At 33.9% G+C, this 13,628-nt stretch overlaps 1 protein-coding gene across 1 annotated transcript; it reads right to left on the minus strand.

The window, feature by feature from the left end:
- Nucleotides 1-3,763: 3,763 nt before the first annotated feature.
- Nucleotides 3,764-13,237, minus strand: LOC143557530 (uncharacterized). Its single transcript, XM_077046583.1, has 15 exons — nucleotides 13,177-13,237; nucleotides 10,897-10,976; nucleotides 10,490-10,607; nucleotides 9,822-10,000; nucleotides 8,186-8,268; nucleotides 7,917-8,101; nucleotides 7,463-7,524; nucleotides 6,328-6,430; nucleotides 6,123-6,242; nucleotides 5,923-6,042; nucleotides 5,703-5,823; nucleotides 5,379-5,535; nucleotides 4,929-5,001; nucleotides 4,049-4,176; nucleotides 3,764-3,941 (listed from the first exon to the last, which is right to left on the minus strand). Exons 4-15 carry the CDS (start codon nucleotides 9,924-9,926, stop codon nucleotides 3,819-3,821), a joined length of 1,380 nt encoding a protein of 459 aa, XP_076902698.1. The 5' UTR covers nucleotides 9,927-10,000; nucleotides 10,490-10,607; nucleotides 10,897-10,976; nucleotides 13,177-13,237; the 3' UTR covers nucleotides 3,764-3,818.
- Nucleotides 13,238-13,628: the final 391 nt, after the last annotated feature.

A 13,628-nucleotide genomic window follows, 5' to 3' on the forward strand; every position in this document is an offset into this window, starting at 1 on the left:
GGAGAATGAGATATGAGTCTTCGCCGGCGGTGATTGGGCGGCGGAGAGGTGGCGGCAGGGGACAGGTGGCAGCCGGAGAGACATTTTGATTTGATTGAATTTAAAAACTAGTAGTAGTTGTTGTTGGCTGGGTTTAGATAAGTGTTGCGTGGTTATATTATATTAGCTTTCTTGCTTCCTTCTTGCCGCCGCTTCCCAATTTTATTTTTCTTTTTATAAAAAAAAAATAATAATATTTTAGATACATGTTTATAAAAGGCTTAGGCCTGGTTATACACACACCATATTATTTATTTGGATACCGTGTGAAAACACTATATAAATATAACATCCCTTATAAAACCTTTATAAGTATAAAGAATTAAAAACTAACATACTTTTAGTTTATTTTTATTAAACATTAAAGTCTATTAACAACTTTTAATACGTTAAAATTTCTTCACATGTGAAATTTAAACATAAAAATGAGATAACTTACGAAAACATTGTTGTATTCAAAATTTTGAACTGATGCCAGTTAAAACATTTTATAACTAAAAATTTGAATAAAGTATGTGAAGTTTTGGGAGCATGCATATAACTAATGAATATTTACTATACTTATTTATGTTTCATGAATTTACTTTGAAATTCTTTCGTGAAAAGATAAATTATTCTAATTATTAGATTAAAAGTTTATGAAGATGTAGGGTCTCACACTCACCTATAGGACAATAGAAGGTTTTACATGCGAAAGTCTAACCTGACGCCAGACATTCTCGGAAGGTGGACTTCAAAGATCTTTTTAGGTATGGGGCAAAAGGAAGTATCTTGGGGAAAAGGACTTCCAGCCAACAGTACGACGACAACGCATTGTCAATAGTCTTATTTAGTACAAACGTCACCATCAGTCAACTACTTTATTCACCAACTCTCTTGGGCACGTTCAAGCCCCACGATTGGTGGATTCACTGACATGACATGTGACCTATACATATTCGATCTCCTCCAATCCGACTATAAATACTTCTCCACCTCCAACGGTAAAAGGATCCTGGTTCTTACGCGAGAATACTCTCTAATGCTCCGCGATTACTTGTGTTATATATATATTTAGTCTCCCATACTGATTGTCACCAGGTGGTTACGAGAAGACCCCCCATCTCCTTCTCATAACGATCTCCCGGTGTTCTGTTTTATAGGTGTAGCTACTCAGATCTACCGGTTTATACCATGACCCCCGTGAGAAAGACTAATCTTAACCTAAGGACTAAATAATTAGACCGAGGGTTAAACTAATGTTTCTTCATCTTATAGCTAATTAGAAGAACAAGTGGTGATAAGAGATTATGTACTCTATTGCTCAAAAGATTTACGTAAGAAACGGATTCATAAACTGAAGTTACTTTGCCACAATGACTAAATTTTTTTTTTCTCATGTATATATAAGTTGATCGATCACTTCATATAGATGCAGACAAATTTGAAGGTGGGATATCTAAGAAGAAGAATCTTTTATTTAATAGAGTACCAAAGTTTGTTTAGTGATTCATTGAAGCCGACTAGTTTTTTAACTATAAAGGTTACTCAACTTTTAATATGGATCTATTATGTTGTTTAGAAAAAAACGTTTTACATTGTTTCTATAAGTTATGTCACATCTTTGTTTAAATTTGACATGTGAAGATATTTAAGTGTAAAAAATTGTTGTGAGACTTATTGAGAGAAAAAAAACCCAGAAAATATATTAGTTTCTTATGGTATTTGCCTAATAGTTTTTAGTAAGGAACTAAAAACCAAAACACATAATATTCAATTATCCAAATTAGTGAAACTTTTCGTTAAAGCAGCATGATAACACAACTAAAACTGAAATACACTAATTTGATCAATGTACTATAAGTATCATCTTATTAGAAATCTCTCCCTCTTCCCACCACCACTTTAGATAACCACGAATATGAGTGAATGATTTAACCAACTCTTTTCAGTACTTGAAATATTTTTTCAGCTACCGGATACACTCGTATGAGGGGGATTGAGTTGTATTTTCTCGAGTTACATTGAATTAAAGATGCTACCTTATTCCAAAGACCTGACTTTTCATACTTTTTTCTTCACCAGCATTTGGTTAATGATAGAGTGAGGTTAGCCGCCCTCAAAGATCCAATGCAAGAACCACCCATAGATTCTCCACCCAAAGAATTATGCAGGTTTATTGCTATGTTGGTTCACATCGTTGTTTGTTTTTAGTCTTTATACATTTACATTTATGATAAATGTGTCGGGTGCACTCAATGCGTTACGTTAACTTGCTCATTAAATTAGTTCTCGAGATAAAATATTTTTCGATAATGGATAAATGCCAATTTACGCAACAAATTCAGAAATCATCGAGTAAATGATTGTGACTCTATGATTATTAGAAGTTGTCGAGTTTGGTGAAAACGGCTCGGCCATGAAACTGAAGACAAGAGCCACAAAAGTAAATATAGGAATTCAAGCAAACAATGTTTTGGTACCAATGGAGAGGTTATACAAAATAATTGTAGCCGTTTAATAACTAAATACTCATCAACAGTGGCGGAACCAGGCTTGTACGACTAGAGGGTCGAACGGAAAAGAATAATACATTTCTTAATATGTTAAAATTACCTATTTTCAAAACGTTTAACTCACATACTCAATAAAACGCACTCTAGAATTTATATCAATGAACCGTCGAACACTTACTGAGAAACCTTAAAGTTACAATAATTTTTGTTTAACCAATCAAGGTAGTACAAAATTACAAACATAAGAATTTTTGAACAATGTTATCGTTTCTAATGCAAATAATAATAATAAGTCTTAAATTACCTAAAAGAATAAATAAATAAATAAACCACCACTTAAAATAAAAATTACAGTTATAGACTTATAGTGAATATCAATCAAATTCTATAAATGAGTAAAAATAGATAAAACTTTGATAAAAACAATTTAGATTAAAAAAATTAAGTTTCACTTTTGCCTAGAGACGTAAAAACAAAGTGAATAAGATATTAGTTTTAGTTGATTTTACAAAAATACCCATCATCTTCTTGCTTTAATATGTTTTACGGTGTTCTCGAAGCAGCTCCGGTTCTAGTATATTTTAGGGCCGGAAAGTTCTCAAAAATCACTTTCTCAACTTCTATCCCTTTGCTTTAACTACTAAAATGGTGCCAAATTTTTTATATAAACTCAAGCTATTCAAGAGTTTACTGCTCATCAACTACTTGTCCTGTGTAAAGTGTAAATCTATCTAATTTTATAATGCTGCCGTTCTAAAAAAGGCAAATTTTATTCAAGGGGTTTAGTTTTGGAAAGCATTAATTTCATAAAATAAGTTAAATAATAAAATATTTCATTAGAGTTGACAGTTTAGTAATCTGCAAAGAAATAATATTTGAGTTAAGAAAATGTTTATTCTTGTAAAAGAAAAAAAGAAAGGTAATGTACTTTGAAAATATTTTAAAACTACTTTCAAGAAAATGTCCATTTGAGAAAATTTTATTTTGTCAACTTATTTTGTATATAGAAACATATTTTATTTTGTAAAAAGAAACAGAAAGTACTGTTCTTCGAAAAATGTTTGCACGTGAGCCGAGCTCAAGCTCGAGCTAAACGAGATGAGCTCTGTTAGCCCTTTCGTCCATTGTGTTCGGCCGATTATAAGAGAAAACAATCAACTTCACAGACCCGTAGTTTCAATTACATTGGGTTATATCATCGGCAAACTACAATCGAAACTAAAACCATTTTTCAATTTGCAAAGTGACACAAGAAAACCATTAACAAAGTTGAGTATTCGAGTTTTAAGACAACGCTTCAGCTATTATCGATCGATGCGACAGCTGCTGTGCATAAAGGTCCCTGAATATGCGGTATTTAGCATCATGGTACTTTTTCACCCTCGGGTCTTTTGATGGTTGTATTACCTGTAATTACAAAAATAAAAACATGACCCAACCCTTACTAAAATGACCAAACCCGGTTTAAAATGGCCCAGCCTGTACTAAATGGGCTGGTACGTTTGGATGCGTACCTGACCAGGTGCATTGAGGGCCTTCATGGCGTGTCTAAGAGTAGAATATTTCTTCGAAGCAACCGCACCGAGAATAGCTGCACCTAATAAAACCGACTCACTTTCACGAGGAAGAATTATAGGACAACCTGCACCACCATGTGTCGGGAATAAATATTAAACTTGTGTTGGCCTTTGAATGTTATAGATGACTAGTCATTAGTCAACGACACATAAATGTGGCAAAGTGGGTGGGTCAGGCAGAACGGGTAACAAGCAGCATGGTTATTTGGTTAACCACCTAGAGATGAAATACGATCCGTATAGAACTATTATAAGTCAATCGGTCAAAATTGCACCTCTAGTGACAGGTCATAAGGATCAACATTAATGAACTACTATGTTTACATGTAAAATTGGAAAAAACGAAGAAAATAGTAGTCATGTATAGAAGAAAAAAATGATCATACTAAATTTCAATCTCATAATATTAAATTCGTGGAAAATGTGTGGGTTAAGTAGCTGGAAAAAAATGGCCACATTTTATATACCAGTCAGATCAACCCATCATCACTTTATTTTGTCCCTTTTGTAATATATTTATAAAGAGTAATTAATGTAATAAATAAGATTATATAACCACACTCCTAAAAAAATGATCTAATTAAAAAAATAAATGATTGAAAATATTTTTAGTAGCAACCACTTTGGGCAACTTTGGACCTGATCAACCAATTTTGCATTATTGGAAGTAAAGGAACAACCATGACTTGACCCATTCTTAGGTAAATGGGTCATAATTGACACATTTTTAGGTTAAATGGATCAAAAGTGAACCCTCTACTTAGTATGCATGGAGTATTAGCGTAGAAACAGAGAGAGAGGGAGAAGTGAGAGAGACCGATGATGTCAGCATGCTCTTGAATGAACAATGAATTTTTTGAAAGTCCACCCGAAGCAAACAATGTATCAATCTGTAAACACAAAAAATGAATTGGTGGTAGCATATTAGATAACAATCACAACCAACTGTGTTGTGTTTCAATATGCGTGTGTAATATAGGGTAAGGAGTGTTTCAATATGTGCGTGTGTGATATAGGGTGAGGATTCTTACATAACACTAAACTATTGTGTGAACAAAAAAACCATATCTAAATCAGCAAACCTTTTTTTTCATATCAAGGTTCATATTTTTAATATTTTGTGCTTCATACATACGCATACATAGGTTATGTACATAAAAACCATGAAACTAGCCTGTTCATACACGTTGTAATTTTGTGCTGGGTTAATTTATATAAAAAGTTAAAAAGCATCAAAGCATTGTGCACACACGAAAAGCACACTTACTTTGTGTCCATGCTCATTGCAATGTTCAATGATATGACGTGTCCCATATGCAAGGCCTTGTAAAGTGGCAAAGTATTGAAGAGCCAACTGTCTTTCACTTGTATCAAGAGTTAAACCAGAAACCATTCCTTTTGCATTTGGGTCTGCAACCGGAGACCTAAACCATAAACCTTAAATTTAGCTATTTTTGTAAAAAGTTAATTTTGCATATAACAGGTTAAAAGTAGAGGTGTAAACGAGCCGAGCTCGATCTCGAGCTCTCTTAAGCTCCAGAACTGCTCGTTTATATATTTCTTATATTATTAATTACATTATGATATTTACCTGTTACCATGGAAATCAGGAAGAACATGCAGATCAGCTGTTAAGGCAGCAATAAACGGAGTTCCCGTGTCACGCATTATTTGTGTTAGTAAATCGTTCAACATTTGAAAAAGGGATATATCTGCAAAGATTTACACGAAAAGAGAATCAGCTATAGAACAGTTTTCTTTTATTTGAAATGTCACAATTTCAAATGTTCAATTAAAAAATCAACTTTTACTTTGGGAAGCAGCACGATTTGCAAGATGTGAAGAAGCAACATGATTATCAATTATATAATCCAAAAGAGCACCAGTCGCACTCTGACCCCCTTCAGTTAACCAAAGCTCAGGAACCATAGCTAAACATATTAGAAAGAAAGTAAATTAAATGTATATTTTCAAGTAAATTCTAATGTTATTAGGGTGAAAATGTAAATACCTGACCAAAATGGTCCCCATACACCCGGGATAAACAATTTGCTCCTTGAAACCGCCATATGGCAGGTGGAAGTTCCACATACCAGCACCATACGTCGACATATAGCATCATCATCAGATTCTGAAAAACCAATATTATAAGAAAACAAGACAACAATTTAAGAATCATAAAGCATTTATATGAAACGGATTTCATGAAGTGTAACCATTAGTTTCAGATTCAGGCACACTTTCCATCACTCCAGCACCGCCAGCATGAGCATCAATAAGTGATGTTCCAACTGGAGTCCCGGTTACAAGACCCAATTCCTGGAAAAAAGGGAAAAAATATCTACTACTGAGTAGAGTTTATAAAGATGGCAATTTTGACCGTTTTGAGAGGGGTCAAGTGGGTCAAATGAAGCCCGAAATGGTTTTTTGATTGGGTTCTAATTTCGGTTGGCGGGTGCAGGTCAACCCAAGTATGAGAAAAGATAGCCCTGACCCACACATGAAATGAAATTAATCTGTGTGGGTTTTTGACCGAGTAACCCCTCAAAGCCCAACAACCTAAACAAGTCAAATGGGATGTCGAGCAGGGGTGTAAACGAGCCAAGCCCGCTCGTGAGCTACTTGAGATCAGCTCGTATGAACCGAGCTTAAACAAGCTCGAGCCCGAGCCTTAAGAGAAGCTTGTTTAATAAACGAGCCCAAGCTTCCCTTATCGAGCCCGAAATCGAACTAGCTTGCGTGCCTAAACGAGCCTATTATTTATATAATTTTTATTATGTGGACATTTTTATGATAATATTTATTATATATAAAACTATGATAAAAGCATAACTAAATGATATATATGTTATATAAAAATTATAATGAAGAAATATATAAGCATAACTAAAAATGTTTATAAATAATAAAGAAGCCGAGTTTGTTTACACGCCCCTAATTTCGAGTCAACCTGGCCACGGAAAATATATGCAACTTGAACAAAAGATCATACCAAAAATATTACAAGTTTTATATTTGACACACCGGTTGTATACACAAAAATATTAATAACAATGGACAAAACAATTTCAGTGCCAACCCAACCCTACCTGTTTCAAACCCACACCCAAAAGTACCAGTTTTGACCCGCTATCCAACCCCTGCCCGCTTATATTTCCATTCTCTAATATTTGAAGCAAGAACATAAGAGTGAAAGAATTTATTACATAACTGAAAGTCCTTAAAAGTGTAAACAAAAATGTTCCATATTCCCCTAATTAAAATTATTTGTTAGCTTAATTTATTAATTAATGAACCTCAATAGAATGGCAGTTGAAATCAATGTGAATTCTCCATTACAAAATTTCTTGCCTTCGCAGCTTCAGATGTTAGACCACTGCCCAGAGCATGACCAGGAAAAGCTACACTTCTTCCTGTAAATTAAAAGAAAATGAGTTTTAAACTTTGAAACTCTTAAATATCAAATAATCACTTTCAGATTATATACAAGCACCCCTCGTAAAAACTATATAACATGGCGGATTAATACAAGTTTCTTAACTATATAACATTGCTGGTTAATACAAGTTTCTTAAGAACATGAACAAATTATTTTAGCTCAGTTATGTTTGTTCATATATGTTCATTTTTCAGTTATGCTCGCTCGTTTAAGTTCATGAACCATTCATTAACAAACAAAAATAAACAAACATGAACAAGAAAACCCCACTTGTTTAGGTGTTCGTGTCGAATCGTTTGTTTGGTTAGAGTTAGACGAACGCACATGAACATGCTTTGTTCTTGTTTGTTCGGTTCGTTAATATACCTATCTTAGCATGATGTCCATCAACAAGGTCACGTAGACCGATCTCTTCCCAAAAGTCATCATCCCATCCACACGCTTCCATGTCCCGAGAGCTGTTTTCATCAATATGTTGCATGTGTGCATGACCTAAATATGTCCATTTGCAAACCGTTGTGCACATACTGCGTGTATCATCTCCTGTTGCTCTATAAAAAACATGTAAAGAGTACAAGTGTAAGTGAGAATATCAAAGGTATTTTTGGAATTTTGCAGAAAAGAACGATGTTTACTTGTATGACAACCAATCACTCAAGTCCATCCACCTCCAAGTCATTGACCAAGATTCTTGTAGATTCTCTTTGACCCACAAAAGCTACAATAGCATTAATAAATGTTAATAAATCCGTTTTTAATAGCCAGTTTCATACCTCATTTAATAAAACAAACTACAAAAATCAAATTACCAATCTACCCCTCATTTTAACCTAAATCAAGTCTTGAGACTTTTACTTCCATTTCTGAACACATTTTCTTTTTGGTTAATTTATCTCTTAATACCTTATATAGTTAGAAATAGTCAAATGCTTGAACATCTGGTGGGTCATAACCAAATACAAAATAATGATAACCTAAAATGTAGAAAACAATTTTGGCCCTTGATCAGATCTGTTTAATGGCTGCAATTAAATTGATGGCAGTTGTGTAATTAATTGGAATGTATTAAGGCTGCAAGGGTAAACCGTAAAAGAGAGATTTGCCCCTTGTGTTGATATTTTTTTTTGAATAAACACTAGTTACACCAACTTTTTTATAATCAAATAATCTTCATACTTTATTATATTAATATATATATATACCATAAAATCAAGCATTTTTTCTCATCTCATTAGCATGTGTATAATATTGATGTATTATTTTTTTTTTTACAAAAAATGAGTTTCTTTTTAAGTGTAACACGCTTCTCAAGTAACTGTGATGTTATACCATTTTAGATGGTGCTGTAATGGGTGCCAAAACCCTGTGTTCGTAAATGGATAAAAAATGCCCTCACCTAAAACCCTCACGCATACATGCGTCGCCTCCTTAGTGTATATTGCTTACTAAAATTTCTCACAGAAAAGAAGAGAAGCTGCATTATTTTAAATGTTATATATTGAAATAATTACACATATTTACAATTAGGTTTAAACTAAATATATGAGCACAGAAAGTAGGGGTGAGCAAGATAAGGGTCAAACCCTTGAAACCCTTTTACCTGACTCGTAAAACCCTTAATTAGACTCGAATGTATAATATGGGTCGGGTAAAGGTTATTTAAATTTCACCTTAAAGGGTAAAAGGGTTTCAAGGGTCCGACCCTTTTTCAAACCCTTGACCCGTTTACTAGTTTGTAGATGAATATGCATCAGATTCGCGATTAATCTGAAATGTAGGAGAGGTTTGTATTTTATATATGATTCATCATAAATTTCCCAACTACTAAGAAAAATAAAAATAATAGGGCATACTACTGATTGGAAACATATATATATATATATGTGAAAATCACTGAAATTGTTCTCTACATGTAATTTGTGAATGTGAATATTATTTGCATCGGTTCAAATGGTTGATAAACTTTCAAAGTTAGAGTTTATTGTGTTATTAAATGAAAGTATAACTGTTCAAGGATTTATATATTAAAGTCATATATGAGATATGCAACTAGTAAATGCAGAAAAGGAGCTGCGATTACTGCTTTAAAGGGTAAAGGGTTGGACTCTTGAAACCCTTATTTATACCCGACCCTTTTATTGTTTAGAGGGTAGGGTTTCGGGTCCACATTTCTTCCTAAAAGGGTAAAGGGTCCGGGTAGGGTACTTGGTAAAAGGGTAGGGTCTTACCCTTAAAATTTGAATTGTAAAATCATATTTAGCTACTTAATACCTTAGGTGGCTGCATTTCAGGAGATATTGAACCACCACAATACTGTAAAACAGGTGAATTAAACGAATTTATTCTTTCGGCTTGCTTTACAGCTCTATGGTCCATCCATACTATCACATTTCTTCTTGTATCACCACTCCAAGATACTGAAACAGGCTGACCTTCGGAATCCACAGCAACTGCAAAAAGAATCAAACTGAATATCATTAGATCAAAGATGGAGTAAATGGTCCAGGTGGAATAATGAGCAGGTTGAGTAACGGGTCAAAATGGGTAAGTTTTTGGATAAGCAAAAATTGGTTGTGTCAGACCACACTTTTTGCCCGAAAAAACTAAATAAGACACCAAAAGACTATTATGCCCCTGACCCAATTCGGTTCTTCCAACAGCTTCTTGCTCACCAAACAGTACACAAGTAAGATTAAAATGATGTTAGTTAAAATAATCTTTTTTTAACAAAGTGATTTAGGAAATTCACGCATTAGAAGAATTAAACTTTAGACGAATCGCGATCCATTTGACCCCTATCCCTTTCAGCTTTTTATTTACTCGTTTGAGACATTAGAGATAAAATTTAATGTGAACCATACATAACTAAATAGGTTGAAATTGCCAACTGTAATAACTAACTTCTTAGCTAACAGAATTAGAATAAAGTATAAACTAACCAAGAGAGCATGTAGCTGCAAAACCGATGCCAGTTACTTCTTCACCCGCAACATCAGAAAGAGATAAAGCTCTTTTAACAGCAGTGCAGATCGCAAGCCAGATATCAGTTGAAGATTGCTGGAATTACAAAATATTTAAAAACAAAATAAATAAACATGACATTTTCAACAAGTTTATTAACAATGTTAAACTAATTTATGCACTGCACGTAAAGCAGAATAAATACACATTAAATAAACACTAGGCACTTTGAGACAACAATTAGGCCAGTGTCCAATTATTAAAGCGTCTTGTGATGAATGTAATATCATTTTTAGCATTATAACTCCGAATATATTATTTATTAAACATACAAGCCTGATATTTTCATGGCCTAAATTCCTACTAAGAAACTATTGTTTATCACCTCAACACAGTCACCTTCTTTCCAAATTTGTATCGGGCTGCTTGCAGAGCCTAGAAGTTTTCCAGCATCATCAAAAAGGCCTGCAACACACAATAAATTATGAATACTGCAATACATAACAATGCTATAGTGATTACTTCTGTTTGTTAGAAATAAAAATATAAAATACTCCCTTCTGGTGAGTTTTTAATCCTATTTTAAAATTCTTCATATCAGCAAACACATCAAAATATCAAATTAATAACTAAACTTTTGATTAATAATACGTTTTGCCTTGTTAAGGGGCCTTATAGATACTAGTGGATAAGCAAATGTGTATCCGAAGTATTAAGCTTAGCATTTGCTTTTAGCAGATAGCAAACAATATATTTGGGTAATCTTCCAAACAGTTCTGACTTTTAATGTAGTATTAAAGATAACTTAATACCGTCTGTCAATGTTTCTAATCCTGCAAATAAGATGCTTTATTCTTTTTGTTTATTTTCTTCATGCTGCACGTTCATATTGTGGGTCTATTTTCCATTACAGGAAGATAGAATGACACAGAATGTAACCAAGAAACATTATAAGCAAGTGTTGGTGTATCACTAGGAAGTTTTGACTTTTGACGCATGCTGAACTCAGTAGGATGCTAAGCAGTTAATGCGGAAAAATATCGGATATCAGTCATGGACCGATATTTGAGATATCGGTTATCGGGTGGGATATTGGTAATTATAATATCATGTAAAATTCATATATATATATATTAATTTAACACTAATAATTCAGGATACTCTCTAACATTAACAAATTAACCTTTTGCAGCTAGCAAAACACTAACAATCGTAGCAAGTATGAACTGATTAAGACTTAAAACACTAACATCGAAAACTAAAAATTAATATTAATAATTAAAACTTAAAACACTGATATCGGGAATATCGGTGATAGATCGGTCAATATCGCCGACCGATATTCTGACCGATATTTTACCAAGGGACCGATAACCTATATCCTATATCGGCGATATCAACTGCATAGGTAGGATGCATACATTGCATTCACATATAGATATAGATACACATGTATGTATCTAATTTCAGCATCAACACTCCACCAATTCACACGCTTAGCTATAAAAACTTAACCATCTGAATTTCCATAAAAAATCTTAGAATGCGCATCGATTTTGGTCTGCAAACACACCTTAATTAACTTCCAAAGCTACAGGCATGCATATCTTCCATAATTTAACACCAAAGTAGAATACTCACCAAAACTAAAAAGGCAGGATACTCATACCTACAATTTCAGCTATTCACACATATAGATATACACACATATATATGTACATATATTTTCAGCATCATCAGTTATCACCCCACCAATTCACACACTCATCTACAAAATCCTTAGAATGGGCATCAATTTTGGTATGCAAACACACCTTAGTTGACTTCCAAAGGTTACCTGTAACACAATTATTCACCAAAATATACCCATACCTACAATTTCAATTAGACATGCGGTCTGCACCTATAGAAACACGCATTTGTATGTATATATATTTTCAGCATCGTCACATACTCAGCTACAAAAACTCTAAACAAACTATCAACCAATTTTGAACAAAATCCTCAAAATTGGCATCAATTTAGGTACACTGTACACACACCTTAGTTGACTTTGAAAAGCTACAGTTTAACACTAAAACTGAAATATTCATCAAAACTAAAGCAGCAGGATACTCATACCTACAATTTCAGCTACGCATACATTACACACACACACACACTCATGTGTCATGTGTGTGTGTGTGTGTGTGTATTTCATAACTCCACCGGTTCACATACTCAGCTACAAAACGCTTAATTAACTATCACAATTTGAAACAAATCCTTCAAATTGGCATGAATTTAAGTACACAAACACAGGTACTTGATTTTGAAAGGCTACAGGTATGTATAAGTTCCCTAATTCAACACTAAAACGTAAACTAATACGATACTCAATCGTGTTGTATACAAATGCTACATTCAATTAGTTGAGTGATGTTTATTTTCAAAACTGAGCTACAAAAGTCATAACAAACTATCAGAATTTCAAACAAAATTCTTCAAGTTGGCATCAATTGAAGCACACCTCAGTTGACTTATTACAGTTAGGTATACATATTATCTTCCGCAATTGAACACTAAAACTGATTGAGTAAACCTAAACTAAACTAACACGATATTACATATACTCGTGTTCTACACAACTGTTACATTCAAAATAAGTGTGTGAGAGAGAGAAGACCTGCACGTGCGCTACCGGTGCCGACGTCGATTCCTAGAAATATTGAACGGCGGGGTAGAGTGGTGGTCATTCGGTCTGAGGAGGATGAGACACGGTGGTTGGTTTAGTAGCGGTACTCCTGAATCGGAGCCAGCCTTTTTTGTACACCACATTTCTTTTTATTCCTTATTTATTATTATTTTTGTCTTCTTTCTAGGGGTGCACACATTTGGGTCCGGACTGAAAAACCCGACATAACCGACCCTAATACGCCCGAACCCGAACCGATTCTATAGTTCGGTGTTCTTGTTCGGTTCTGATATCTGCAGAAACTCGGTCTCGGGTCGGGTTCGGTTTTTGACCGAAAACCCACATGAAACCCGAACTGACCTGAAGAAATATGTGCGTAGAAGAAGTTTGTGACTGATTTTTTTTTGTTTGATTTTGATTAACAATATATCTTTCTTATGCTA

This window comes from Bidens hawaiensis, unplaced genomic scaffold (genome assembly GCF_021521415.1).
Source record: "Bidens hawaiensis isolate Kalapana, Puna unplaced genomic scaffold, B.hawaiensis_p1.1 tig00019034_1, whole genome shotgun sequence".
NCBI lineage: Eukaryota > Viridiplantae > Streptophyta > Magnoliopsida > Asterales > Asteraceae > Bidens > Bidens hawaiensis.

Excerpts from the sequence above, each read along its gene's own strand:
- LOC143557530 (XM_077046583.1), bottom strand. The coding sequence starts at position 9,926 with ATGGACCATAGAGCTGTAAAGCAAGCCGAAAGAATAAATTCGTTTAAT. Across the intron at positions 6,431-7,462 it reads TAACATCTGAAGCTGCGAAG|GAATTGGGTCTTGTAACCGG; the intron begins GCAAGAAATTTT and ends CCTTTTTTCCAG. Across the intron at positions 5,824-5,922 it reads AAATCGTGCTGCTTCCCAAA|ATATATCCCTTTTTCAAATG; the intron begins GTAAAAGTTGAT and ends AAATCTTTGCAG.